We start from the raw sequence: 17,432 nt of genomic DNA, 5'->3' as shown, positions 1-17,432 counted from the left end.
TAGATCATATAAATACACCCTGAAATGATTAATCATATAATATACTCATTAGCTAACCTAATAACTCAAATCTTGCTTTATAACGCTTAATTAATATGGGACTTAATTTTATTCAAAGGCAGCTTGAGTCGAATTTCAGATTTGTCGGTTTTAGGAGAAAAAATCCCGGCCCAAGCCCACCCAGGATAGACTCGTTCAGGGCCTCTCCCATCTTGCTTATCCTTCACTCTTTGCCATCCTAAAATTTCCTGTCATATTCATCCATGGCTGCGCCTTCATCTGCTTCTCTCTTGACGACCTTTCACTGTTCCGTTCCGTCTTGCGGCACGAACCGAGCAGCGCCAACTACTGTTTGTCTAGCTAAATTGAGCTTCTCTCCAAAATCCAATGCCAGTGATGTAAACCTTCGTGGTGGAAACCAACGGCTCGAGAAATGGCGGGCTAGCGTGTCTTTCTTCCCTTCATTCTTGCAAAAGAAGGGCAAAGACAAGGACGCCCTCAAGAATGACCTCTTTGAGGCTATCGCGCCCCTTGATCGTGGCGCAGAGGCCACTGAGGACGACAAGCAGCGGGTCGATGAGGTGGCTTCTCTTTCCGTTCTCTCTAGTCGCCATATGCTTACGGAGTTCTTGCCTTGAACCCTTTTACTTAAACACCACAAACTATTTGAAATTTTGATTCTAGAGTTTGTCAGAAAAGTTTTCACTCACTCTGTTCAGCGAGCTTTTCGGAGGATTCTAAAGTGTTCACCACTTTCGGGCTTTTGAACTAGTTTGCTGATCCTAAATGTACCTTCCTTCTGTTTCTACTCGTCGATGATCGCACGAGTATTCAGATGATAGTTGTTTTCTGCTTGATTTTTTTATTTGTTGTACCGTTTACCTTACCTGCTCGAGCGTCTACCTTAGGAGTTAGGATGACATAAAAAGTTTCTGAAATTAGAAGTTATTCTGTATTTTTTCATGATGTTATTTGGTCTTCTCGTCATTGATTAGATTGCACGTGAACTTGAATCAGTCAATACAGTAAAGGAGCCACTCAAATCTGATTTACTGAATGGGAAGTGGGAACTTCTGTATACAACTTCCAGATCAATTTTGGCCACTCAGGTATGGTGGTTTCTCCTTTTCTGCTTCTTAGCAAGATCTTTGTTACTTGTCCAGAACTTAAGCAGTTTTTCTGCTATGCATTTTCACTATTTCTATTCAATATCATTTTGTGTGACTTTTTTTTCTTGTTTTTGTTTTGCTTCTTTATCTTTGGTGGGTAAGCTTGGAATGAACTTGTGGAAGGTTGTTTAATTCCTCAAAAATAAAGCTGTGTGCTAACCGAGCTGGTTTAGTGAATTTGTTTTATGGTGTCTCAGTTGACTCCAAAAAGAAAATTGCCCATACTTTGATTGTTGCTACTGATCGGTTCAATTATGTGACAGAGGCCAAAATTTTTAAGGCCAAATGGGAAAATCTACCAGGCAATAAATGCGGACACTCTGAGGGCTCAAAATATGGAAACATGGCCATACTTCAATCAGGTGCTTCTTCTGCTTCATCTCTCTGTTAACGTGGTCTTACTTAAGGCAGCTTCTTTTCTACTTTCTGGTGCTGCAAGAAAGATTGTATTGGCTTATTTTGAGTCATCATGTATCACCTTATCCCAGATAATTCAACCAAAGGTGGCAATGCATGGTATGAGATTTTCGGGAACAGCCAAAGACTGCTTTTCTCTTTTGTTTGCGTTCTTTAGTTATTTTCAAGGTGAATTGGGGTACAGGAGTGATGGAATAGATACTTGGACATTATTCAACAAAATTAGTCTACATTAATCAGCAACTACTGATTTTAAGTTACCTTGTTGTGGAAGATTCATTTCCTCTGTTTCTTTTCTTTTTGTTTTTGAGTAAGGTGAAATTTTATTCCAAAGCCCGAATGCAACAAGAATAAAATTAGGTAGGCCCCCCCTTACAATGAGGGATTGGCTGGATGCCCCTGATTAGCTAATGAGTCAGCCATATGGTTGACAGATCTTAGCACATTGAACCTAGAACAAGTATAATCTGAAGCAAGGTCCATGTTTTCCTGAAAAGTCTGCCAATGTCTCAAGGGGGCTTCATCGTCTTTGAATACCAACTGATGACCATGCTCGAGTCTTCTTTCATCCCGAGTTGACCACCAATGGAGTTCTTGTGATAAAAAGCATTCCCTACCAAAGACTCTGGATTCCAGTGATTGTGGAGTCTGCAATTCCAGTTGGGCCAAAGCAGGATGCAATGTTGACGCTTTTGTGAGCTATGAAAACACTTTAAATTCCCAGCAAATTGGATTTCCAAGGGTGCAGCAATCCGATTGTTCTATTTTTGTTTTGGTCAAAATATCTGAAAGAAACATATTTGGAGGTCTAGAACCATACACGTTTTCCTACTTAAGTTTAGGTCTGGTTGTACCCCAAAATGACTGGCCCCTTAAGAGGCCTGCCCAACAGAATTCCTAACCATGTTTAGATGGGGGACTTTTTTCCTACTCTCATACCATCTCTATGATAGAAAAACAGACAGTTGGGTTTAGGATGTGGACTGTATGGATTGGAGCACAGAACAAACAAATAAATGGTCTTAGGTAAACAGTTAAATTGGTAGATTTTGGGAAGTCGGTCCTTAACCTATTCTATGTTTTGATGCCTAGGACCCTGATTGTGCCCCACACTTATCTTGCATTCCACCATATTTCCAAGCTGGCATCCATAATGATGAAAAGTTCTGACTCTTCATCCAGCAGGTCTTTTTAACTTTTCTGAGGGCTCTCACTTTATTACTGAGTAACCTTTGTGGAGGCCTACCCCCCTTGGGTATTTGAACATAGGATGCATTACCTGTTTCAGTACCAAATGATTCATACTTTGGTAATTCACTAATGCCTTAGAGATGATGAAATATGAAAAGTTGGCCTTTAGACCTATACAATTGCTGTGCCAATCAGATGCCCATACCCAAGTTAGGTCCATTGGCACATAAAACGTAAATTTTGAATTCCATGATAATCGAATATATAAACAGTTTCCAATCAATGATGAGCAATGATGAACTACTCTTCTATTTGCTTCTTGAATGTTAAACCAATGTTTTTGGGCATGTATGATTTTTTTTTTTTCCTGCAGGTGACAGCAAACTTAGTGCCAATCAATTCAAAACGAGTTGCTGTTAGGTTTGATACATTTAAAATTTTGGGTGTGGTAAGTAAACTCCTGTTTCTTTCTCAAAGTAAAGCCTTATATATTCATTTGCATCCACATGTAAAACATATGCCTAGACAGTGAATTCTTCATAAAGGAGTGTGTTTGATCTGAAGCTTATATCTGAATTATTTCGATTGGCAATACTTACATATATTCTTCAGAAGAAGTGCTCATTTACTAACTGCTTAGTTGTTTTCTTTATTTGCTTCTCAAAATGTGTGCAGATATCTATCAAAGCTCCTGGAAGAGGTCGAGGTGAATTGGAGATTACTTATTTGGACGAAGATCTGCGGTAAGTTGTTCTTGTTTTAGTTTGTCAAATATGCTATTATCTTTGATTAATTCTTTTCATTATCTATAAAGTTTAGAGTTTAGGGTTTACAATGAAAAGAAACGGACACTTATGAAACAAAAAGAGGGTTGACTGTAACAATGAAACAATAAAGATGGTTTACTGAAGTGGAATGGCAATTATGAAATCCTGAGTCCTCTGAGATTCAACAAGATCCCACATATTTGGAAAAGGAAAAATGCTCCAGAACTTCTCTAACTCAGATGGTGGGACTGGCATGTGTCCTATGATACTTTATTATTGGCATGGCAAATGATTTCATCTTTGCCCTGAGTACTGCTAGAAAACTGTGGAATTTGTTTATTTTGTTAGAAATTGGGTGTTGAAAGTGATTGTGGTAATGGGTTGGGTCAGGTCAAGTATGCTGGTATCATTTGGTAATGGGTTGAGCCCTTACCAATTATGTTTTTATCTATTTACATCCGTAATTCCCATACATCAAAAGCAAAAGAATTGATTAATGAACACGTTAGTCAGCAAATTCACAAATGAGAATGTTAGAAAATCTACTGAGGAGTAAGTTGGTCTTTTCACATCAGTTGGTGTTTCTGAAGGGCTTATCTTCTTCTATGTGTTTGATTATGTCATGAGACTTAGTTTCATGCGTTTTGATTGGGAGATATAAGGGTTTAAGTGATTTTAAGTGTATTGGGGTATTTGTGTAACTTTGACCTTTTTCACTTAATAAAGAGATGAGGGGGTCGAGCACAACCCCTATTGAGACTCTTCTCAAAAGTCTCTCCCCTCAAACTCTGCTCCCCCCTTCTCTCCTTCAGTTTCTCTCTTCGAACTCTCTTGTTTTCCTTTTTCACAGAGAAAAGTAATATTGAAAGAGTTCCTGAAGTCTAATCAACTGAGAAAAAAAATTGTGCAAATTAGAAAATCTGAAAAATTACAAACTTTGAACCTGAGGTTTCTGCTTTGGGCTTATTGATTTTGCAGGAGAAAAGATGTGGGAGAGATTAGGGTTTACAGACCCCTTTACCCTATTTATAACTTATACAATATCTAAAATTACATCCATGTCTTGCTTTCCCTTAAACCCTAGGAAACTACTTTCTACTAGAAATAACTTTCCTAGGAAATAAAATGACTCACTTAAACTCTAAATTATAACTTCCAATTCTCCGCTTCAGTGTAGAGTATAGCTTTAGCCTGTTACAAAATATGTCTCACAATTCCCCATTTCAAACATAAGGAAAAAAGAAAATACAAACTTAGTCTTCAAAATCTACCGCTTGTGGAGTATATGTCAGTTTGATCTCCAAAATCTTCAAAATACAAGTTTCCTGACTTTCATGTGGTCTTCAACTTCTTTGCAGCTTTAATCTTGAACTTACACTTGTAGTATGGTGCTTGGGTTCAACTTCATCAAGAGAGTAGTATTCTTCTCTTTCTGCCCTCTAGCTGGGCAGTATATGTCAAATAATCCCCGACTTGATCATAATAGAACTTAAGATACTACAACATTTTTGGTCTCTCTCTCTCTGAATAACATTCTATGTCCAATTGGAGAAAATAGACAAAAGAAACACTAGTAAAGGAAAAGACTCTCACAACCCTAACTAGTGGACACAACCAAAGAAAGGGGTAGTAATAACATGGGTGACGTAAATAAGAAAGTTGAAATTGCCATACAATGTGATTTTAAATACAAAAAAGTGATAACAGTCACTAAATAGAAAAACCCACTTAAGGGCATGACGAGCAGAAAATCACCTGTTTAAGGGCAGCAATATGGAACCCACTTAAGCGTAATAATAAAGCCTACTAGGGGCAATAATAAGTCACTAAGGACAAAACACCCATAGATAGCAAAATAAAAAGACCAACCCAAGGAACTCAAAACAAAGAGATTGACAACTCAATTCCCAAAACATGAGAAAATATTTCTCGAGACAAAATTTGAACCAAACAGTATTTGAGACATTGAAGGGTAGAGACATCAAAATTAACCACAATCATAAAAAATTTGACCAGCATATTTGACCATTGAAACTGACCACAAAAGCAACCACTAAATTGATCATTAATATAAACACAAATTTCACTAGAATTTTGTCCAGAGTTAAGGCAAAACTCAGCATATTAAGAAACCCATTGTTCCTTGGAGTAAATGTTTCAGCCCGAGCGACTTGATGAAATCAGACTTTATGCACACTATAAAGCGCTCAGTGGATATCTTCACTAAGACCCTTTCATAGGACACTGCTTCACTCTTCATTCACACACTCTTAAACTGAACTATCTATGGAATTGAGTTAACTCCTGCATGCACCAACCTTACTAGAAAGAGCGGAAAGTGTAGGAGCAGGAGCGGAATTGAAGGAAAATTGAATAGCTAGGGAATTGTGTGATTTAAGCCAGCTAAACGCAGAGGAAGAAGATGAGCCAGTTTAAACTAAGAAAAAGTTAGTAGAAGAAATGAATGGGAAACAAACGCGAATTAAAATGGGAAGAGTCTCATCATCTCCGTGAGTTGATTAGTCAACCGATGGATGGTAGGGGGCAACCTGCTCTGATAGAACATTGAATTTTGCATGGGAAAAAATGTGAAAGATTAGGTCATATAGACCCCTCTCCTTATTTATAACTGTTAAAATACAAGTATAGGGGTATTTTGGTCATTTCCCATGTTTTTCACATTATATTTTTCTCTTCTAGTATGGCTATTAGATAGAGAATGTCTTATTTTATCTCTAGTTAAATTTTCATTCACTTTAAACATGTATTTTAGGAGATATGTAATTTTGGGTATTGAGGGACATTTTTATCATTTTGTAAATTTTCACTTAAACCTTGATTATAAAGAAGCTGGAGGCCCTTTTTGGCTTGTATTCCAAGGCAGCAAAGTTGCTCCTCTTCCAAAACTCTTTTTCCCTACTCCTCTTCTAGAGAAACACAATGGGTAGGATAAAATATGAGAGAACAATTCATGGACTTGACTAGCTAACTAACCGACAACAATTTTAAGGGAAACTTGGGAACAAGAAGTGTTGATTGAGGAGACAAAAAAGGAGTGACATTGCCTACTCATTGAACAGGAGGGTTAAAACCATTCGCAAGATTAACATGTTTGATGAAAAACAATGATGACATTCCTGACATGTGTCTGGAGGCTCCTTAGTCAAGAACCCAAGATGGTGACGAGTGAACATGATAAGCTGTCATACCTGGGTCAACATCGGTAAAACTAGGAACTGGGATGGAAGTATGAGCTACAAGTACCGAGGTCGAGGCAAAAGAGATCTGAGCTTTGCTGAGCAGCCTACTGCTGCTGCTATATCAATTGTTGCATCTCATCTGGAGCACCCGGTGTAATCGATATAGAAGAATCTAAACTCCCACTTCCACTATCAGAAGTTGTAGAATTAGCTAATGCTGGCTTCCCAAACTTAACCCAACACCTGTCAGAATAATGATTATTTCTACTACAATGAACACATTTCCTTTATGAATTACCATCACCACTTCCTCGACCTCGGCCTCTACTTCTACATTTAGATGAATCTGTAAGAGCTAATATAGTTTTGGAAGCATTAAGAGCAGTGACTTCCATTATCTTACCTCCTTTACCTGTTCCGGTACAATAGTCTTTTAAGCCCGCATAATGCGATTAAAAGTTGTTGAGAATAGGAGTTTCATCTGAAGCTAACACCTAGGCTTTAATAACATCAAATTCAGCACCTAAACCATCCAATTTTTTTGTAACAAACAACTGATTTTGTTGTTTTCTCAACTCATTTTCATCCATAGTAAACTGATGATATACATTGATTTCCTTCCATATGACAAAGTTTGGCGTTCTATTTCTTCTTTTCAATAAAAAAGTATGTATACAGCTCATAAACGCGAGAGAGATTACTCTTCTGTGTATGTAAAGATTCTAGAGACAGCCACATAGTTTTTGCTATCTCACTGTCATCACCTGATTTCTCAGAGTAGAATCAATAATATTGACAATCCAGGTCATAATTTGACTGTTCTCTACCTCCCAATCATCATTTGGAGGCACTTGAGGATCATTTGGGGTAAACTTCAACTTCTTTCTACCCTTCAGATACATCCTAACAGACTTAGCCCAATTAAGATAATTAGGCTTTGTCAATTTCTCAGAAGTAATCATATGATGGTATCCTTTCCTTCAAATCTAGAATTTTCTCTAGCCGAAGTGTAAACTTTTCCTGTCTCAGCCATGATACTGATATATAATTACAAAATAACCAATCGAAGTTTGTAGATAATTTTTAGATTTATCACCAAGGTGGGTCTCACTCACAAAATTAAGGTTAGGGCACATAAATAGGATATATGCGCCTCAACAAGCCGATAACCAACAATTCAAAGCTATCTCAACCAATATCATGCACAAAGAGCAACGATTAGGGCTGATGTCATCAATTGAATGATGATGTAGGCATCCAACACTGGGTTGGGTGATGTAGATCCCAAAAACCCAATTAGCAACCAAATTAGGACAATTAAAGCATAGAGAACCCTTAGAATGATTCATAAAGACCAGTAACCCTAAGGTTATGGCAGAGAAAAGAAGAATTTTTTTTTTTTTAACTTTGAAGAATGAGCATAAAAAACCTGTACATTTTCTCCTTCCAACAGGTCCTCCTCTTCAAAATTGACAAGAAATTTATTGCTCTGATACCATGTAAAATAAAAATTTGTGGTGAAGGAAGAGAAAATTGAGTGAAAAGGGGGGAAGAAGAAGGAGTTTTCTTTGAAGAGCCTGAAAAGGCTTCGTTGGTAATCTTGCACGAATTCCCAGAACTCTTATATAACTATTTTTGAGTTTCAAATTACAAAAATACCCCTATACATTTAATAAACATTATCTCCTTAACTACATGTCCTATGTACATGAAAATTTAACCACAGACATAATTTAACATGCAGATTAAGATTACATGAAGAAAATTAACTACAAATGGTAAAATAACCAAAATGCCCCTTGATGTATTTTCTAATAGTAGGATATCAAACTTCTCTACTTTGATCTTTCATTTCTTCTTCAACCTGATGATTATATTTGACGTGATTCTTCTCATGTATGGAGACAGAAGGGCAGGTGGTAGCAACACTTTCTTTTTCAGTCCTACATCTCCAATTCTTTTATTTTACCTATGTTTCAACATCCTTCCGCAAGCAGGCTTCCTATTTTCGTTTTGTTACTGCACTATTTTAACCTATTGTATGTTTCATAAGTACTTGTGTAGGTCTGGTCTGATTGTGGAGGTTAGATATGACTGTCAATCTTTTCGACTAAAAAGAAAGTGTATTGGGAGATCGTATAGATGTATTCTTTAAAATTGGTTTAGTCTTCTATACTTGTTTTAAATACAAGCAGCAGATTGTATTTTATCTAAATTTTTCCGCAATGTGCAGGATTTCTAGGGGTGACAAAGGAAACTTGTTCGTTTTGAAGATGGTGGATCCATCCTACAGGGTTCCTCTCTGAAGGACCTCAATTTTCCCCATGTATATCACCTACGTAAGCTTATGTAAATCTTCAAAAAGAAGGAACTGTATATGATCCATTGTTAAAAAAAAAGATAGCTGTATATGGCTTGATGCAAGATTAAGTTTCATTTTACTTGTGCTCCTTCTAGATAGTTGTTTCAATATTAACAATCCATTAGTTCTTAGAACAGTAAAGCTGTATTTTGTTTCCTTTTAAAACCAAGGATCCAAAGAAAACACAGGCAAAATTCCAATTGTTTTCAGAATTGCTTACTGTACCTGAAGGAATCTAGATTTCACACTCATTCTGCATCTCATAAGTTTTTTTTTTTTTTAATTCCAAACAGAGGAATTGTTAACAGAAAACCTGCCTCTTATACAACCTAAATAACTCTATTACAACAGCGTCTGTGCTTCTGGCAAAAACAACCATCCAACTTCCAGGAATTGTTAGCAAGTAAGCCTAGCCTCGAATTGGAGATGTCAGGGACGGCCTCCGCGACCCGACCAGAACCGGGTCTGGGAGAGACGTGAAGCCGTTTCGTGGAGGAGTGAACTGAACCGGCAAGTAATCGTCCGAGTGGCAGTTGAAGCACGTCTTCTTGAAGCGCTCAACCAGAGCAGCCTTCCCCTGGGGAACAGAAGAAGTTTTAAAAGGACAAGTCCATCATAATCTAGCACTAATCACAAGAGTCACCGAAAACCCAGAAGACTAAACGGAGGAGGCGGTCGGAGGAACCTGAATCCTAGCTGATGACACTTCGCAGACTTTCTTCGACTCGTAAATTTCCCATCTGTGGTTCACGTACGTGTTATAGAATCGGACGGCGCCTCTGTGATTTGTAAAGTTGACGAAGCCGTAGCCAAGGTTGCACTGGTTTCTGTAAAAAACACGTTAACAGGGAAAAGAAAACGAACCCATGGTGTTACACTCTTACTTGTTCGAATTCACGAGCTGACAAACGAAGGAGAAGCGATGAATGGTACCGGAAGTCCATGGGCAGGTAAACGAAATCGTATTCGGACAAGACAGGCTCCGACGGCAATTTCTCTTTCTCTTTCTCGTTCTCTTCCATGCAGTGCTGATCGAGCATACCGATCAGCTTTTCCCGACTGAACCAGCAAGGTAATAGAAAAATCAACGAAAAACGTTAGCTAGAGAAACATATAGAAGCAAAGAACTGCACATATAAATAGACAAATAAATAAATAGATGCGGAAGAACCTAAGACGGTTGGGGATGTTTTTTATCATGACGGTTGTTCGATCGCCATCGTCAAACTCCGATGGATTGAAGGCGGATGGACTAAGAAAGCGGCCGGAACTCTTCGCCATCCAGACTTTGACGATTTTCGTTCGTCGGGAGAGAGACGACCTTGGACCACTGACTGAAAAGAATGTCTTTCTCAAGGGTGGCCTTTCAGTTTTAGTAACGGTATCCGAATTAGAGACAGAAGGTGGAAGAATGACTTTGTCGATAGGATAAGTTCTTTTCGAATCAACATTAAAAGGTGGAGGAGGTGGAGGAGGAAGAGGACATTTGTCAAAAAACAGGTCAACGGAAGGTAGAAGAATAGGTGTGGGCAAGCAAGAAGGAAAACCCGAAACATGATGAGGAGGAGGAGGAAAGAAAACAGGAATGTCGAAAGCCCGTGCAACAGGTCGGACATAGAAAGATGGAGCATTGGGGTTCAACATTTTCTGCACTTGAGAAAGAAGAAGAACGCCGAAGCAAAGCAGGAGCTCGGATAAAAAAGAAGCAGTACTCGGTGGAAACGAGTCGGGAGTGCAGGATGAAGGACGAAGAAGAGCCTGAAGTAGAAAACACCTGAAACAAAGCTGACTAAACCCTTGGCAGATATGGGGATCTCAGAAAAAAGACAGAAGCTATTTAGAAGCAAGAAGACAGAGGTTCCATCCAGTTAGCCACACCTCAATTTTTTATCAAACAAATACGTTTTGGGTTGGTTGTTGTCTTTTTCTTCCGTAAGCTTTCAAATCTCTGTGCTTCCTTCACCTAAGGAAAAAGGAAGATGTCCCTTCCAGCTCCAACGAGAGAGGACGAATGGAATGATGCAGGTACATCTTATCAAACAGAATTGGTAGCGCAGAGGCAGGGGCATTAAATGAAAACTACGGCGGCAAGAGGAGAGAGAAGAGACGACAAAGCATTAAAAAAGGAGAGATTGGGACGATTCATTAATGGAGAGTATTTTAGGCGCTTTTTTGTTTCCAAAGGCAAAGGGGGCCGCAGAGCTTTCCGAACGGGTTTAACCTTCGCGTGACATGCAATCGCTCTGTCAGGGGACGGTCATAGCGAGGATTAGAAAGCTTATTTCACGTCTTTCCAATTGATCTCAGTCGTCTTCCACATGCCAATGCCTCTTCGGTGTAAACGACTCTTCCGCTTTTGACTACTTCTTGTCTTGTGTCCGGACCTCTGGACTGCAGAGGTCGCTGAAAGACATTCCCATGGACCAGTCAATTGGGCTTTCCACTGTGCAATTTTTTAATTCGATTTGATTATGAGCAAATCTTCTTCCCCCACATCTCTAGCTGAACCATTCCACCCTAGTTGATCAAGGTGCCTTATTTTCCCACATTTAAGGACCATGTTGCTGAAAGAGGAATGTCACAGCCCTATGCTCTTAGGAAATTGGAAAGATTATCATAAGAAAGGGGTCTCAACACAAGAGGGTACCTTTAAAACCCTCATTTGAGTTTTCACTCTTCTTATGGATACCACTAAGGACAAGGTTCATCTTTAGAGGGGAGGATTGTTATGAATCTCCACTAGTGCTAGTAATGGTAGGCCACGTTGGCCAATAGAGATTAATAAATGTACCCACTTTTTGGTTTACCATAACAAATTTCATTGGATTTTGGTACCCACTTTTGTTTAATGTCACATGTCTTTCTAATTTTCAAATATGAGCATAATGACCTATTTCATTACAATAATAGCATCTAACATGTGGCAAAGGAGTAAATTTGTGAACATGTTTGTCTTTGTTCTTCCAATGGTGCCTCATAGGTGTAATCTTGTGAATAAAACCATTTTTGAGTTTTTTCCTCTAAATTAATGAATTCTTTTTAAATTCTAATATATCACAAGATAATTTATCATTTGCCTCAAAGCATCAATTAGTTCTGATTTTGGACTGATTGACCAAGTTTTATACATTGGCTTGGCAAGATTCTAGTTGATCAATTATCTACATAAGGGTTAATCAATCATGCTTTATAAACCTAACCCTCAGTACCTGTAAAGGTTGATCGATCAAGCTTTATGTTGATGGTCTGTTGTCTTCTATATGATCGATCAACACGGAGAAGCAAAAGAGAGGAGAGGAGGATGACCTAGAACATAGAAATGTGTTTGTGCATTAGTGAATGTTCATTAGTTGATGTGTTTAGAACCAGTGTCTGAGATTATAAGCAAAAGATGGAGTTAGGTCGCTTTTGCGCGAGTTGCGACCCCAGCACCGAGTGCCGACTCGTGTCGTAACCCCATTTTATATACACACACGATGCAACGAAAGGCCCTTGTGGTTGTGGCAGTGGCGACTGCTGGGAGCCTTTATTTTAGACCTTTGTTCCTTTCCATCCCTCCGTTCTTTCTTATAGATCATTTTCAGCATATTTTCCAGTTAGGAGCTGCATCTTTCAGCCTTGAGAGTCTCTCCGCTCTCTGCAAAGGTACTTTCTTTCCTGCGAATCCTGTCCTCTCTTCTCTGTTTTGAATTCTATCATTGATCTACGTTTTGTAACTCCTTTACATATGATTAGTATCCTAGGCCCCCTACGGTTCTAGGATTTTGAGATTATCTTCTTTCATTTGAGAGATTTAGAACCGCCTGTCGTATTTGTATGCCCCTTCCGTGATTTTTTTTTTAGTAAATTACTTTTGTTAAATTAAAACTACTTACTTTTTTTCTTGTGTTCATTGCTGAGTTGCGTTCTCTGAATCAATACTGAAGCCGGGGCTGTCGTGGGGGTTGCAGAGTTCGAGGGTTATGCTTGTTGTGACTGTAGCTACTCGATAGCTTGTTTACCCGTTTTCAGCTTTTTTTTTTTTTTACTACTTTGAGAAGGTTGATAGTTTTCTTGGAATTTTATCAAACTATGTCCAGTTATCGTATGTGTTTACTTGAACGAGTTCGTATACATTAACTTTCTGCTTGATAATCTCTATTCAGTTAAAAAAATATTGTTTTAACTAATGTTTTTACATTTCTAGTGGGTTATACTTATACTGACGGAAGGATTTTCTTTCTGGAAAACCACATCATAGCTTTTTGGCAAATTTGGGAAGTTTCTCAGTATCACATTTCTTTGAGATATTTTTCTCCACAATCGTTGTAGCAGTCACAAAGCCCTCAGAGGACAATAATGCTGAGCCCATTTTAATTTTTTCAAACCTTGCAGCAGCTTTGACTGGAGTATGAATTGCAGTCTAATAGAATATTCTATTCAGCCACCAAGTTAATGAGCCTATTCTATCCTTGTTAAATCCATCAATTCTTTTAGCAAGAGAAGGAAAATACTCCCAAAATTGTGCACATTGAGCACACAACTAGTCTCCGAAATCATACGACCTTGTTCAGATTTGAAGTTTTATTGCTGTCATCAATCCACATCCTATCCCAATCAGCCTCTCATATTTTTCTTGGGAAATTTTGTCTATTTTAAGGAGTGTACATTCACGAATGATGAGAACTTCCTTTTTACTCTTCATTGTCTGATTCATTCTTTTTGTCTTAGCAAGTTTACTGGAAAAATGGACAAACTGAAGTCAGTCACTGATTCTTTTACCCTTAGCAGATCAAATGTAATTTAGTGGAATTGACCACCTGTCTTTCAGCTTTCAAACAGTGTACTGATCTCTGTGGCGTACGCATGTCTAAGACCAAAATGAAAATAGCATTTTCTATGATTAGTAATGTTTATGTGCCTCCGATTTTTACTCCTGATTGAAAAGTTTGCTGGTATATAGTCATATACCATATGCTGAATTTTTTTGACATAACCTCAAGTTTGTGTACCCGATTCCCAAGTTTGGCTTCTGGCTTTTGTAATTTATTTTCCATGTCAACATTGGGAATTCTGTATGCGCATTGAAAATCATGTACATTTCATGTCTTTAAAACTTAATACTGAAAACTATTAATAGAAAATACTAAATCTTATGACACATTTATTTTATGTTTTCAGAGTCATGACTAGTCAAGCGGGTGCCGATGGTAAAGAGCCAATGAATGAGCAGGCAGTTGCGAACTTATATGCTGCCATGAGGTCCGAAATAAATCAAATTTACTCAAAAATCACAGAACTGGAGATGGAAGTTAGCGAGCATTCATTAGTGATGGGGGCCATACAACCATTAGATCCCACAAGGAGATGTTATCGGATGATTGGCGGTGTGTTGGTTGAAAGAACCATCAAAGAGGTTTTGCCTGCAGTACAGCGGAACAAAGAGGGTCTGGAGGAGGTGATTTCAAGGTTATATGAGGCATTGGAAAAGAAGAAAAAGGAACTTGCTGAATTTGAATCCAAGTATAAAATCAGGATAAGGAAATCCGATGGAGAAGTAAAGGATGAAGGTGGCAGGAAGGAAGGTTCTGCTCAGGGAGTTCTAGTTGGACCTGCAGGTGATGAAAATTGATTCCTAGTTGTCAACCGTGGCATCTTTTTTTATCCTTTTGGAAATGAATGTTGAGAAAATTGAACAGTGTCTGCGTCTATGAATACCTGTTGGCAAACATGTGATAATGAAGTTTTTAATCTCTCTGCAACTAGTCAAACTATTTTGCTGGAAACTGGAAAGGATCTAAAATTGCAGCTGAATTATTTTTTTCCAGCGTTTGGTGTGGTTCTTCTGCTGTGCCAATTTTTCAATTTTTCCGTTCAAACCTGATGAGATTGAAATGCAGTCAAAACAAGCGCTTCTGTCCACTATGCTGTTTCTTCATTGAAGCTTTGTCTTTTTTTCTGTTTTCTTCTCTTTTTTGCTCTTATTCCTTTCAGAAAAAAAAAAAAAAAAAACTGTTAAGCCTAGAGAGAGCTACTGGTAATGGCGAGAACGCAATAATCATGACAAAATGAGAAGGGTGGAAGACGGAAAGGGTATGCATATGAATCCTAAAATTGCCCGCCTTCTTGTAAGAACATTTTTATCAGTTAGGAACTTCTCAGTTCTCTCGAACACTTATCAGGAGTAAAAATAATAATTTGTTAATTATATATAATGTTTCGCTGAACTCAACCACATTCTTCTTTATTTTGCTCATTTGAACTTATTTCAGATGAATATCTTCGGGTTACCATCAACTTCATCTACAGAATTAAGGCAGCCCATTGCATCTGCTCATCAAAAGAATTAAAAGTGATCTTTCTACTATGTCAACTTTTTATACGAGATATGCATGAAAGTTTGTAGTATTATAAGGGTGTATATCAATTGATGTCAATTGTCTTCTACTTTTAAAATCACAAACTGACTTTTTAAAAAAGCTTCACTTTGTAGCTTCACCAAAAAGGTGATCTTCTCCTCTTTAGAAGATTTAAGTTAATCTCAAAGAGACAATTTACTCCACTGCACTCCTACACATCAGGCATACGAATTGCCTCCAGTTTTGGCAACTCAAATTTACCAATCAAAGTCTTTGTAAAGCATGCAATATGATATTTGTTGACCATTCACTGGATTAGAACATTTGGAACAGGCAAAACGAATATGGTTTATCCAGACTAGTGTTGGGTCGTTAAGGTGAGAAATCAGGTTGATGTCCTCTCTATCTTTTGCAAAAAAGAAAAAGAAAAATGAAGCCCATTTTTAACAGCAAATCTAACAGAAGCATTTATAGCTCCCAATAAAGTGCATCCATCGAAATTACTTCACAAGTCTGGTGGAAGAGCCCAAGATATATCTGCTTGTCTCCTTTGGACCAGCAAGGATGATTGAATACATCATACTCTAAAAGCAATCTTCGAAGTATCTGTGAAGGGACATGCATGCTCTGGAGTATTAACGAATACAACAGCACCCTTCATCACTTGAACATGAATTTCAGTAAAATCAGATAGAGATGCCATAAATACAGCTTTTTTATCTGTTATTTGATACTTCTTTTTCCTTTTGTTTAATACATCATCAATAAAGACACATTGTGCAAAAATTTCTAAATGGTGAACTTAGAAAATTCCCTAGAGACCCATTAGATTTCCACAACATGATTATTAAGAGGGTAACATTTATTTTTCTATGACGAACTTCCACCCAGATTAGGTTGAAGAACTCCTAAAATGAAAAATTATAGCCACTTTTGAGATCACAGTAACTGCTTACATAATTTCAATAGTCATATGAGAATTGAACCATCATTCCACCACCTTGATTGATTTGCCTCACCAGTGATAAAATACCATCAAATAAGTAAAAACCAAATCTCAGTGATAAATTTGGAAGACACATCTTTCCTCAGAAAAAAATGAAGAGAGATTTATAAATACTCCAAAAAGAAGAATGGCAGTGGAAACAAGCACCCTTTTTGCTAACAGAATCATAAGAAATAGGAAGTATATGGAATAGGAAAAAGGGAGGAAAACTGAGAAAAGAGAAGCTCATTCTCTGTTTTGCTGAGAAAATGCAGTGGGTTTGAGAAGATCAAACTGTCATCCTCCATTTCAATGGGGTAGCTCCGTGTTTAAAAGACTAGTGGCTTTACAATAGAACAATCCTGTCTCACAAGAAGGCATTCGATGCACATTTTTAGGAGAGAAAGACTGAAAGATAATTCAAAATATCTCCCCACAGGAAATCAAATTTATGTGACGGCCAAGACTTTAACCCCTTTCTTAGGTGTTGATGACTTTGGCCCTCTACATGGAAGTAAAGGAGAAAGCAAAGGCTACCACAGCTGTCATTTAACAGAAACGTGTAAGCCCACCAACACCAGTAACTTTGGGACCTGAAAAAAGTCTAAAATAATACGATATGTAGAAATAGGACATAAACAGTGTTTCAGGAATCAAATGACCTGGCATGTATGGATATAATCAAGATAAATCAAAAACTCCAGATTCAAATTTACTTGCAAGATGTTTCAATAATAAATATTTGGCTAAGTCATCCAAATTAGATTGTGTCTGGGATCGAGTAGCTTCGTGATAAAACATGTCTAATTAAGGTGAAGTATAATCTGGCAAAGGAATCTGGAAGTTCTAAAGGGAAGGATAATATTGAGATTATTTCTGAAAAGGTGAATGGACTAAATTACATTAGTTGGTCAAAAGTATGTCTGGATGAATCTTAAGGCAAAGAAGAAAAGCAAATACACTAGAGATGACCCCCTAATCTCATGATTGAGGACTGCAAAGC

General features: G+C 37.8%; 3 protein-coding genes across 3 annotated transcripts; 2 read left to right on the top strand and 1 right to left on the bottom strand.

Annotated features, from left to right (window-relative positions):
• Positions 1-253: 253 nt before the first annotated feature.
• On the top strand, positions 254-9,271 carry LOC137947919 (probable plastid-lipid-associated protein 4, chloroplastic). The gene is made up of 6 exons (XM_068793763.1): positions 254-581; positions 996-1,109; positions 1,433-1,531; positions 3,151-3,225; positions 3,453-3,520; positions 8,978-9,271. Exons 1-6 carry the CDS (start codon positions 264-266, stop codon positions 9,048-9,050), a joined length of 747 nt encoding a protein of 248 aa, XP_068649864.1. The 5' UTR covers positions 254-263; the 3' UTR covers positions 9,051-9,271.
• A 244-nt stretch (positions 9,272-9,515) lies between these two features.
• On the bottom strand, positions 9,516-10,750 carry LOC137948585 (protein terminal ear1-like). The gene is made up of 4 exons (XM_068794676.1): positions 10,278-10,750; positions 10,040-10,165; positions 9,792-9,933; positions 9,516-9,683 (listed from the first exon to the last, which is right to left on the bottom strand). Exons 1-4 carry the CDS (start codon positions 10,748-10,750, stop codon positions 9,516-9,518), a joined length of 909 nt encoding a protein of 302 aa, XP_068650777.1.
• A 1,805-nt stretch (positions 10,751-12,555) lies between these two features.
• Positions 12,556-14,913, top strand: LOC137948836 (prefoldin subunit 2-like). Its single transcript, XM_068795015.1, has 2 exons — positions 12,556-12,751; positions 14,267-14,913. The coding sequence occupies exon 2, from the start codon at positions 14,271-14,273 to the stop codon at positions 14,715-14,717; it is 447 nt and encodes a 148-aa protein (XP_068651116.1). The 5' UTR covers positions 12,556-12,751; positions 14,267-14,270; the 3' UTR covers positions 14,718-14,913.
• Positions 14,914-17,432: the final 2,519 nt, after the last annotated feature.

This window comes from Aristolochia californica, unplaced genomic scaffold, assembly GCF_029961685.1.
Source record: "Aristolochia californica isolate CCGP_79_NKW_82.1479 unplaced genomic scaffold, dmAriCali1.0.hap1 SCAF_13, whole genome shotgun sequence".
Lineage (NCBI taxonomy): Eukaryota > Viridiplantae > Streptophyta > Magnoliopsida > Piperales > Aristolochiaceae > Aristolochia > Aristolochia californica.
Note: the sequence above shows the minus strand (reverse complement) of the source record. Positions and strands in the feature narration are given on the sequence as shown.

Coding starts and splice junctions, on each gene's coding strand:
- LOC137947919 (XM_068793763.1), top strand. CDS start 264: ATGGCTGCGCCTTCATCTGCTTCTCTCTTGACGACCTTTCACTGTTCC. Junction 1,110..1,432: donor GATCAATTTTGGCCACTCAG/GTATGGTGGTTT, acceptor ATTATGTGACAG/AGGCCAAAATTTTTAAGGCC. Junction 3,521..8,977: donor TATTTGGACGAAGATCTGCG/GTAAGTTGTTCT, acceptor CGCAATGTGCAG/GATTTCTAGGGGTGACAAAG.
- LOC137948585 (XM_068794676.1), bottom strand. CDS start 10,750: ATGTTGAACCCCAATGCTCCATCTTTCTATGTCCGACCTGTTGCACGG. Junction 10,166..10,277: donor AACATCCCCAACCGTCTTAG/GTTCTTCCGCAT, acceptor TTGCTGGTTCAG/TCGGGAAAAGCTGATCGGTA. Junction 9,934..10,039: donor TACCTGCCCATGGACTTCCG/GTACCATTCATC, acceptor TGTTTTTTACAG/AAACCAGTGCAACCTTGGCT.
- LOC137948836 (XM_068795015.1), top strand. CDS start 14,271: ATGACTAGTCAAGCGGGTGCCGATGGTAAAGAGCCAATGAATGAGCAG.